At 39.4% G+C, this 11978-nt stretch overlaps 1 protein-coding gene across 1 annotated transcript in view; it reads left to right on the top strand.

Annotated features, from left to right (window-relative positions):
- LOC103771111 (ankyrin-3-like) overlaps positions 1-11391 on the top strand; it is a gene marked incomplete at its 3' end in the record, with an annotated part of 12762 nt that extends 1371 nt beyond the window's left edge. The window contains exons 4-6 of the mRNA XM_008938400.1: positions 5567-5665; positions 9316-9501; positions 11293-11391. Coding sequence (XP_008936648.1) covers positions 5588-5665; positions 9316-9501; positions 11293-11391 — 363 coding nt within the window. The remainder of the gene's footprint in view (positions 1-5566; positions 5666-9315; positions 9502-11292) is intronic.
- Between the last annotated feature and the right edge of the window lie 587 nt (positions 11392-11978).

Raw genomic sequence — 11978 nt, 5'->3', positions numbered from 1 at the left:
CTTTCCCTTCTGTGTTACCACTTGCCTTGTGGTCTGTGTACCAAAAGCATCATGGACATAGCAAGTCTTGTCCTCCTCTATAGGCATGACAGCACAATGAAATCTCAGGTTGTGCTCAGGTCTTTTCCCATGTGGGATTTCAGTCAGCAGCTGGAATTAACTTTGAGTTGCCCAACTCATTCATCAACAGAGAAAATATAGAAATAACATCTCTGGTTTAAGTTGTCCAGAAGCCATACAGACACACAGCCCTCGGAGATGAAGAACTGGAGGCACATCCAGGGGTGTTTGCAGGATATGGGAAGTGGTTGTGTAACTGGCAGCACAGCAAGGAATGTACCCTTTTGCCTTAGATCTGTCCTCCAGTGTCCTACCAGCTCCTAATTGTTACAGAGTCAGAAGAGATACTTATGAAACAGGAGAGGGGGAAAGAAGTTGTTCAAATGAAAGGGATCCTGTTTCACAGAATTTAGTGTCTCAGGCTTAACTGAGCTCATCCCCTTCCCTTGTTACAAGGAGGTACTGCAAGCATATGCAGAGCGTTCAAGCTCAGTCCAGTCCCTTGAATGAGTATCTAGGTCAATTATAGAAAATTTTAAATAAGGGGAAAGAGCACTGGTGTTAAGAGCAAAACAGCAAAATGAAATGGAGAAGTGGACATGGTAGAAAATGCTTGTTAAAAAGATAGATTTAAAAATTTACATTTTAAAGAAACATGGCTTTTTAAATTGGTCTCTCAAATAACAGGAACAAAATGTTTAGTAGAATCTATTTCAAGAATGTTTAGTTATTTGTGATCTGTATTTCATATTTCCTTCACCTGGACAAAGAAAACAGGCAGTTCAGTTCTGCTTTCTCATTCTTTTATACAAGCTAGATATAGCAATGATTGGTTCCAGGCACATTACATTTTGAATTTAAAGCAAATAACAATAAAAAGTATTTTTAAGTAAAATCTTCCATGACTGTTAAGAATTAAACAACGCAGAAATATTGTCAGTGGTTTTCCTGTTAAATAAATTAAGATGGCTTTGAAAGGATCTTTTCTGCTTATGTTTGAGAACTTGTGTATTCAACCCTGAAACTAAAAATAATCAAGAGATTGTAAACATGTTATATAACTGCATTGTCCATACCCCCTAAGGTTTTGCCACATTACCTTTATTTTTCTAACATGTGAGAATTAAAGATTCTGTCCCCAGCCCACATTATCAATGCCTTTGATATCTTTGTTTGAAAGACCTGTATATTAGCCACTCTGCACCAGTATCTGGCAGTGAGATACCTTTTTAGTCTTTTTGGGAGGTCCATGTAGCTCTCTGTTACCAAACTGCCCCTGGATCAGCTTTGTCTGTGCTACTGAGCATAACTTGAGCCTTCCCTAAGCTTAGAATAAAGTTCTGTGGAATTGGCCACACCCACAGAGAAACTACACAAAGGTTCTTTTTTATTTTGTTTTTCTTTTTGATGCTTACCCTCTTCACTATGAATTTGGCTTTATCTCCTTTTCCCTTGAAGGTAACAAGCTCTACCCTGCTGACAGCACCAGTGTTAATGATGTAGTGCATTCTTTAACCAAGTTTTCCCATCCTTAAAAAAACCAAAACCCCCCCACTTAATTTTTACTGAGTCTGAATTTTCTACCTCTTATACCCTGCTGACAGCACCAGTGTTAATGTTGTAGTGCATTCTTTAACCAAATTTTCCCATCCTTAAAAAAAACAAAACCCCCCACTTAATTTTTACTGGGTCTGAATTTTCTACCTCTTGTAAGGGCTGTTTATTACATTGAAGACAAAATGCTTTCCTTAGCTTGTGGCTCTGGCAGTTTCAGCCCCTTGTTAAAGAGAGAAGAAAAAGCAAATATGGGGGGAAAGATGTTGAAAACCCTACAACAATTTAACATAGGAGAAAAGGTTCTGCTCTGCCTCCACATACTATTAATACTTGGTTCTGAGAATTTTTACCTTTTAATTATTTTCTGAAACTAATAATTAGGATGTGTTTCCTGCTTCCTTTCCAAGTGCAAGTGTTTGGAACCAAAAAAAAAAAAAATTAATATTTGTTACCAGTTGAGTTAGTAAATAGATATAGAGTATGCCATGAAATAATAGGGAAAAATGCTAGACTCTGCTGTTTGGTGTAATAACCTGTAACATGACATATTAGATACATTAGCAAGAGCTTTCTGGCTTCTTTCTTTTTCATTAAGCAGAGTTCTGCAGTTAAATAAACTGCTAGGCCTTGGTTCTGGAGAGTGCTTTAACACCTTGCTAACTGTAGGCTCTGGCTCTGGTAGGACTTCAGCGTCTGCCTGATGCTTGTAGAGGTGATTCCCTGAACAGAGACCAAATTATCAAAACACTGGAACAGCAACAGACCTTGCAGCCTGTGCAAGCCTGGTAAACATGTGGCTTCACAGCTGCTCAGTGTCATGTTGATGGTAAAGTTCCTCTTGGATCAAGCACCCAGTTCATGCCATTTCCTCTCCAGCTGTCCTTTCTTCTGACCTCCTGTTCGTGGCTGCTGCCAGTGAAGCCTGCAGGGTCTCAGGTCACCTGTGCCCTCCCCAGCTCTGTCCTGGAGGCGTGTCCTGCAGACCTGCCCCTCTGCTGGGACAGTCACACGTCTCTCAGCTGTCTGCACTGTGGCTACTCTAGCTCAGCTGAAATTCACTGCTCTGGGTTTTAGGTTATGGTTTCCCTCCGTCTCCCCAGAGCCCAGAATGTTGCTCTTTCTTCATTGATGCAGATATATGTCCAAACTCTTCTCACCTCATCTCTGTTTGGCTCTGTCGGTGCCATGGTTTGGGGTCAAGGCCACCCCCAGAACCCTAACAGACACTTTCTGTTAACCCCCTCCCACCACCCTGAAAGGGAAAAAGAAAGGGAATAAGGGAGAGAGACTCACTGATTAGAAAAGAAAAATAAAAAAGCTTTAATACTACCACTAATAATAATAGTAATAATGATGATAAAATGGAATATGTACAAATATATACAAAACCAATATCAAAACCAGCTCTCCCCCCCCCCCGATGGCAACATGTCACCGTCCCCCCTGGCTGGGGAGCAGCCCCTGGGCGACGGGAGGCTGGACTCAGCCACAGAAGTGACTGGGTAAAGGAGCTGGATTCTGGAACTCAGTTCAGCAACACAGGGCTCAGGATCAAAGACAGGATGGATGGAGTCCTCCTCGGGTGCCAGCCACTGCAGCAGAAGCCAAAGTGAGGAAGAAGGCAGAAGGGAGATGAAAGGGGTGATGGAAGGGCTTGTCCCTCCTGATCCTCCAGCTTTACTGGGTATGACAGCTGTGGGATGGAACACCCCACTGGTGAATCTTGGGGTCAGTTATCCTCCCTGCTCCTCCCTGCAGGCGTGGGGTGCTCTCTGTCCCCCTCCGTGTGGAATACGAGCTTTACAGTGGCCTTGGTCTGCACACCAACCCCTGGCAATAACTCTAAACATGAAGTGTTATCACTGCTAAAAACAGTTATGAAAACGCTGCTAACTTCAGACAGGACTGTTAATTACAATAGCTTTAGCTAAAAAGTTAAAATCATTGAACAGAACAGGTCTGTTTTACCCCAAACCAGGGCAGTTGGTTTCCTGCAAAATCTAGGTCAGTGTCCTTTGTAACTGTCCTAGCTGAATTGCTGAGCTGCTTTCCTTGCATCTTCCACCCTGCCTAAATGTTTGCCCTGACCACATTGCACACATGTGAGTACTCGTACTCTCAGTGAAACCCAGTCATCTGGAAGCACTTCCTGATGTTTTCTGTTACTGAAGCCAGATGAAATCTTTCTTCTGTTTTACCTCTTGTTTTTAACTAGCCCTTACCTCTTGTTTTATATTGTACTTCCTTTTGTCCTTGTTCCTCCCACACTCTAAAGCAATCACCAGAAGGGGTATGTGTTGGAGTGAGAGGTCTGGAGGGAGCAGCTGAGGAGGGAAGTCAGTGCCCCTGTTGCAGCTGACTATGTGTGAAGTTTACTTCAGAGAAGTCTGAGGTTCAAAGAAGTCCTGGTGGCATGAGATCTGGAAGACAGTGAGAAGAAATACAAGGCCCTAATAGACCCCACTTATACCTTAGTGACCTCCTGGCCAAAATGATTTGTGGCTTCATCACCCATGCTGGTACCACAAGGAAAGGGTTCAGGCAAAATCTAGCAGTGGTATGTGTGACAGAGTAATCCTGGAGGATAAAAACATATAGTATGATAGATAGAAGAAAAAGGGATCTTTTTTTCCTTGTTGCTGATGCCACTTTGTTTGCTCCAGCAGTACCAAACTGTTCAATCAGTAGTACACAGACATTTTAAGTAGTTACTATGAAATGTATTTACCACTAGTTCACACTTCTTTTAGACTGAGGGACTTACAGTGCTATATGAAAGCCAAGCATTTTCAGATGCCAATCAGCACCTTCTCTAAATTCCTGTACAGGTGTCTTGATCCAAGGACAGGTTGCATGACTTCATTTTGCTGGTTTGTTTTTGTGAATGACATCAAAGCTGTGAATTTCAGAAATGCTCAGAATAGTAGGGGAAAATAGTTTGCCTCAATGTTAGTCCTCAAAACCCCAGTTCCTGAAAGACTGACCTGTACACAGCTAAGGCAAAGACAAAAGCATTAACTGTAATAGTTTGAAAGAACTTCACAGAATCACTGAATGGTAAGGGTTGGAAGAGACCTCTGGAGATCATCTAGTCCAACCCCCCTGCTACATCAGGTTCACCCAGAGCAGCTTGCACAGGAACACGTGCAGGCAAGGTTTGAAAGTCTCCAGAGAAGGAGACTCCACAAGCTCTCTGGGCAGCCTGTTCCAGTGCTCTGTCACTCTCGTAGTAAAGAAGTTTATTCTCATGTTTAAGTGGAATTTCCTGTGCTAAAGAATGAGTTAAGGTCTGCAGCCTGTAAAACTTCTATTGCATTGGTTGAAGTCACTCAAGCATAATTTGAGAAATGCTCTAGTGTGGTTGGTAACGCTGATAAACCTCTGTCTCAATCTCCTGAGAACCACCAATCATCAAATCTCCTGGTGCCTGAAATAATGAAGTAGCTCAGTGACCACAAGCAGTCAGCTCTCTGAGAAGACAAAAGGTACAAGTGAAGAGGTAAAAGCTAATGGGAAGAAGAGGAAAAAAAAGAAAGTGTTGGAAAGTGTCCTGAAAAGCCATCACTTTTGCTTTTGCTATAGACTTAGATTGTATTTACCTGTCCCCTTTTGCATTTTCATTGCTGTGGCTGCATTTATTTGGAATCTTAACTCATGTCTACCAACAGTCTGTCCAGGTTAGTTTGTAGTTTGACTTCACAACAGAGGTAAAAAGAAGTATTCCCCCTTAGCTGTGGGAGTTGTGTCTGGTCAGCTGAGAGATTCCACTGTGTCCTTTTAAATAATGTTACCCTTCTCCTTTCTTCACTTCAGTCAAGGGAGATCATGCCATTAACTGGCATGCAAGTACAAAATTATTTGGTTTCCTCCTAATCTACTCGAGTTGGGTAGATCTGTGGTATGTATGAAGTATTTGTGGAGTATTTACATTCTTGTTTTCCTATTTCAGAATGGTTTCACTCCACTGTATATGGCAGCCCAAGAAAATCACCTGGAGGTTGTTAAGTTTCTTCTTGACAATGGTGCCAGTCAGAGCCTTGCCACAGAGGTAAAAGTTTGAATTTCACACTTATGAACAAAGTAAAACATGCTTCAGCTGTGATTTTTTCCAGTTTATATTAAACTAGTCTTTTAAATACAAAATTGGAGACCAATAAAAGGTTCTCTCTGCAAAATGTGCTAATGAACACTGAGTTATTGGCTTTCCAGCAGTTTAAACCATATCTTGCTATTCCTAAAATAAAAAATGACTTTAACTAGAAATGGTTCTAAAAATAGCTGTGTTCTTAGTCATAACTGGTAATCTTTCAGGTTAAGTGCTCACACAAGGAAGCTGTGTGCAGAATATAAATGTTCTCTGTGCTTTCATTAAAAACTGAGTAATGTGGAGGGTAACCACAAAGCAAAAACAACAGTTTACCTATGCTTTGGAGCCAGCCCTGGGATATATAGGGAAAACCCCACGGGTCCTTAGCATCTGGAGCATTTTCTAATCATTTATTGCCATGTCAATACCCTCTCTCTAGTACCTAGTTCTCACATCTGGTCTTGCAGTGATAATCTCAAACTGACAGAGAGATGCAAAGCCAATCCTTAAAGGTGTCCTGTGATCTTTCTAGAGGTGGAGTTTGTATTTTTGTCTCTAAAAAGTCATTCTAAATCAAATAAGGCAGCCTAGAAGGAAAAAAAAAATAGTATATATATTAATAGTTATAAAGATACTGCATTGAGATAGGTTTTTAATCTGATAAATTTTCAGTTGCCTTAATTCCAAGATTTTGCTGCCAAAAAGGCATTTTAGTGTGTGCGCTCTCTAATGTATATTAAGTTATGATTGCTCTATCTGAACTGATTCCTTGGAGAAAATAATGGTTTTTGCAAAATATGAAATGCAAAATTAGTTTATTACATCATTATACCTCACAGTATCACTGTATTATGATGTACGTATGGAATCTTTTTCTTCTCTTCTGAAGTCAGCATTGAAAAAAATTAATCACTAACGGATCAAAATTATGTTTTCAAAAACATAAAATTGATTTCAACTAGAAGTGTGCATCAGAAACTACTTTCTGGAAATGCTTAAAGGTCTGAAGGCCAAGAAATAGCAAAATTAAATATTTCATATCTGGAAAATTTATTTTAAATTGTAGTTTTTGGAACACTGATTTCTATTTCTTTGTAAAAACTTGGAAGCTAAGTCATCTCAGGACCTCCAGAGATGGACAATAGTTTCAGACTTTTGAAAATATTATTGCCACTGTATGCTTTTCTTTGATATTGATTTTCCCTTGAGCATTTTATGTCACTTTAGGTTGAACTTTTCTCCAGCTCAGCTTGATGATAAGGTGCAATCTAATTTTATCCATGGAGAATTCCTTTGAGGATACCAGACTACAAAACAATGTTGCCTTTGTTGCCTTACTTGTTTGTGATAGTTGCTTATGGCTGATTTTTATTCTCTGTTGGTCCAAATTTTCATATAAATCTTATTTATTTTTATCTTTGTAAATGCAAAAGCCTTTGTTATTAAACAGTTGCCACTTAACTAATTATTCATTAAAAAGAAAACACTTTAACAAACATCTTTTAATAGAAATTTAAAAAATAGAACCAACTATTTTTTTTAAAATTGTTTTTAGTTTTGGGGGTGGGGTTTTTTTTGTGGTTTGGTTTTTTTTTTTCCTGGAGTGGGCTTTGCCTTGTGTTTTAAAGTGCAGTTGCTCATTATAGCACTGACACCACGGTACTTGCTTGCAATTGCTTTTCATGAGTTGGCATCTTCAGAGAGCACGTGGTGGAAATTCATTCTTGTAGGTGACAATATTCTTGGTCACAGTTTGCATGGCCTTGGTACAGTGATCTCTGCACACAGTGAAATGATGGGCAGCTATCATCAGAGTTAGGAAACTCTGGGGATGGCATCTATTCTGGGATTGAAATGAAATGCTCCCTTCCACTGCTCCACTCCGTTTTTTCCTAAGGAAAGGAGAAAATTTGTTCCTAAGTTGTTTTGTTTTCTTTAGGTTTTTGTTTGTTTAGTACTAATATTACCAGCACTTTTAGCAGAAGAGAAAGCCCAAAGAGAAAAGACATTGTAGACAGCAAAACCAGTTTTCCTTGTGAAGTGGCTGACTCCCATTGCCACGGGCAGTATAAACAGACCAGGAAGCCAGTGTCTGTTGGTGACTACGATGTGAGCTGTTGAACTTGGGGTTTCTCCAGGCAGGAGCCTCCATTTCAGAGTAGCTATATTGCCAGAGCCCTCTTGTGGGGATGCTCATAGAGTTATTTTGGCCTTCAGAGCTACACAGCATTTTCACATTTTTTTCACAATTTAAAAAAATCCATGAAAAGGGAAAAAAAACCTGCTTTTTAGGACTCAAGGAATTTCAGTGATTTTTCTTCCTACCTCCAAAATTTTGAAAAAATGCTCTCTTTCAGAACTCTTCCTGTTTCTCCTCCTAAATTAAGATGCTCTTTAGCTGGTAAAGCAGAGAGATGAATTTCTTCTTGTTAGCATTACTTTTAGTTCCAGAAGTTAAAAAGTTAACATTTAAACTCTGCACTTCAGACATAGGGTGAGGGATCTACACTCTTCTGTGTGATTGCTGCACTTTTATTTTTCACTTTTACACAGTTTCACCATTACAGAAATAGTTGAAAAGTGAAAATGGTATTTATCTACTAAACTGTAATGAAGCTGGTAATATAAGCTTTGGATATATTGATAGTCAAATGTAATAAATAAATGTCCCAAGTAGAGTCATTTTAATTTGTGATTTTTTGAGTGAATTATGTGCATTACCTCGGGCAAAGCTGAATGTATTTCTGGATTGGAATGCCACTTTAAATGTTTGGGAAGGAGCAGAATCTTAATGACAACTCTTTCATTCCTTAGTTTTGTGAGAGTCCATGAAAATAAAATTATAAAAACACCTCAGACTTTACTTTTCATGTTTGAGGAATCCACTCGGGCTGTTAAACAAAAAATGTTCTATTTTTCAGGTTTCTTATTCTGCACTACTTTGGCTATTTGCTAGTGTGAAAGGAAAGAATTTCTCTTTGTAAGAGGATTGTCTTTCACATCTACATAAATTTGCATAAACTGAAGTTGTAGTAAAGTAATTGGTGTATTGGGAGACTGTGCTATTCATATACAAATATTATTGGATTTTAAATCCGCATACGAAACAAATCAGAAGATAAAGCTGAAGTGTTGGCTTGGTTTGGTTTTTTTTTGTTAGTTTGTTTGTTTTTTCCTTAAAAAAAAATAGAAAAACCTGCAGTTTTTGGGAAATGGATGATAATTTGTTATGGAAAAATCCTTGTAATTTTATTTTTAATATTTTCACCTTTTATACCTTTTTATATAATTAGACATACTTGTTTGTGTATTCATGGGTAATTTCACTTTTTTTTTTCTAAACTCTCCACCATTTTTCTTTGCTTGTGTCTTATAAATTTATGTTTCAATCCAGAGTACCAGAAAGATGTTTTGAGCATCTGAAGACCTAGTTCAGCAACACTTTACTCCAATTTCTGTGTCATTGCAGGGTACTTTTAATTTGCATCGTGTTGCACTTTGCGTTTGAATTTGAGCCAGTACCGTTACTAATGCAGAGGTCTCTTCCCTTCCCCTTTCCACCCTCTGGAAAGCTTGGAACACGTGTTGAGAGTCCCCATTGTATGTTGCAGGACGGTTTCACGCCTCTGGCAGTAGCTTTGCAGCAAGGTCACGACCAGGTGGTTTCACTGCTGCTTGAAAATGACACGAAGGGAAAAGTCCGTCTGCCCGCCCTCCACATCGCTGCTCGCAAGGACGATACCAAGGCAGCAGCTCTGCTCCTGCAGAACGACCACAACGCTGACGTGGAGTCAAAGGTCAGTTGGAAAGGGAAATAAGGTCTGGTGCTCTTCAGCGTTGATCAAATGTATTGCATCCAGTGAGGATCTCCCTTAGTGGGAAATATTTTGCTGCAGACTTACACGTAATTTTCTCTTATAGTGTGTGATCAAGAGTAATATTTTGTTTGCTTCCTTTGCCTCTTTCTCCCCTGTTCCCTTTTTGTTTCAGTCAGGGTTAATTTCTCCTGTAGAAACTTCACAAAGGGAAAAAAAATAAGCAAAATATTATTAGAATTATTCTCTTGGGAATGCAAGCCACTCCTGCAGTGGGGTGCTATAGGCATAGTACAATTAAGTCATCTGATTAGTTGTTTGTGCAGTCGCTACTTGAAGAACTTGGGTGAACACGTAACAATGAGTGTTTCAAGTACTTGGTCATTCAGCTTCCATTCAGCTGAGCTTCCTCTGTGTGCTGATTGTGCTGTCATCTGAGCTGCCATGCCACATAGAGATCATGAAGCTTGTTGCATCCATATCACCAGTGGTGAACTAACCGTTCATTTTTTCCCCCCTCTTTGCTTCCAAATGTGTTAACCTAGATGATGGTGAATAGAACAACAGAGGTATATATACATATATATATGCATCATCACTCCTCCATGACTTAGTGCTGCTGCATCATTTCTTCCTTCTCCTTTTTGCATTGCCTTTTATAGGATAGATACCTGCTTTAGATGAAATGAAGTAGCATGTGCTAGAGAAGACTGTAGTTTAGATACCAGGGCTTTCTGCAGCTAAAACTAGGTTTTAAAAGTAAGAGTAAGTGTTCTTGGGAACTAAATGCTATCATAAAAGAGCTACATTATACAAGATGGAGTTTTCAGGGATTCACATCTGTTTATCACACGTGTTAAGAGCTGCAGACAACCCTGTCACGTTGTGCATCCAGGTCTGATTTTAGGCTTCTGCATGACACTTACCTTGATAGTGTCAGCGAATAGAATGATCTGAGACTGGTTCTATATCTGCACAACTCCCAAAGCAAGGCAGTAGCAGCTAGCATGGCTTGCTAACAATTTAGAAATGCATCTAGTTCCCATAAGGTTTCATACTTTGCAGGACTGATGGAATTGCTGCATGTTTTAGCATTATTTTAAAAGGAAGTAAAACTACTTAAATATGAAAATAAGTTGCTGAAGTCATTTTATCAGTAAGGCATCTTCTAATTAGGGTGGTAACTCGTGGTGTCTGAACATAACCCAGTGTGATTGCCTACAGTGGGAGACTGATCCTTATGGTACTAACCCTTGGAAAAAAAAAGTCCGTATTAATAATTTAAAATTGTCTTTGATGTTGTTTTCATTTGCATATACTTTGAATTTATAAAAAAACAGTTAGCAACTATCATTAAATTACTTGTGTCTGAAACTCTGTAAGGAATCTCTAAGAGATTTACATTGTAAGACTGACATGATACCAGTAACAGTAGATATTTCTCCATGTAAATTAATTTTGTATAAAAGATCATTGCTTTAATACTCAAATGTCTTGCTGTTGTTTTTCTGGAATAGCTGAGAGTTTTATTCTACTTCTGGTCTTCTAGAATAAATATGTTAATTTTCTTCCCTCCTGCTTAGCAATAGGATTTTGTTTACACTCTCTGAAAGCCTATAAATAAACGGTAGTGAGCGAAAACCAGTTCAGAATTTGTGAATACTTGCAGCAGAATGATGTTACTAGCTTTTGTCAGTGATGTGATGCAAATTTTGGAGTACCAATAACATATAAAAAAAATAAGTATCTATTGGTTTTGTTTTGTTTTTCCAGAGTGGGTTCACTCCCCTCCACATAGCTGCTCACTATGGAAATATCAATGTAGCTACATTGCTGTTAAATCGGGGTGCTGCTGTGGACTTCACTGCAAGGGTAAGTGTGAAATCTTAGTTAAGCTGACTGGTGGCTTCTTGCCTGGGGACTGGGTCCATCCTCCCACAGGCAGCTGGACTGCTCTGTGAGCTTGGTGTCAACAGGGCCTCATCTCATAGAACAGGCCAAATTTTTGACTATATCTGCTGCCAGCTGTTAAGTCTGTTAGAAGATCAGAGAGGAATATTAGAGTGAAGGAGTGTGGTTAGGGTAATGAGGATGTGGGAGCAACAGAATGTTCACAGAAGTGTAAAGGACAGAAAATGACAGAGGGAAGTTATATATAGTTGGAAGAGGAGGAAAATAAAGAAATGTATATGGACAGGGATACAGCAATACGAAGGGCAAGGAAAGAGATTGTGTCAGGCATGAGACCAGAAACAGAAGGATGGAAAATGCAGAGGTAACCCAACATTTAATGAGCAGGATAGAGGGCTAGAGAATGATAGCGGGGAGAGGACAGGGGTAGAAAGTTGAGTGTGTGCCATGAGAGCACACAAGGCTTTAAAAAGGGAGAAGCAGGGAGGGTGACTGGGGACATACAGCTAAACAGAAAAGGGACTAACATTCAAAATAAGTTAGCACTG

Source organism: Merops nubicus, unplaced genomic scaffold (genome assembly GCF_000691845.1).
Source record: "Merops nubicus isolate BGI_N331 unplaced genomic scaffold, ASM69184v1 scaffold20584, whole genome shotgun sequence".
Taxonomy (NCBI): domain Eukaryota; kingdom Metazoa; phylum Chordata; class Aves; order Coraciiformes; family Meropidae; genus Merops; species Merops nubicus.
This window is presented reverse-complemented; position numbering and strand designations above follow the sequence as displayed.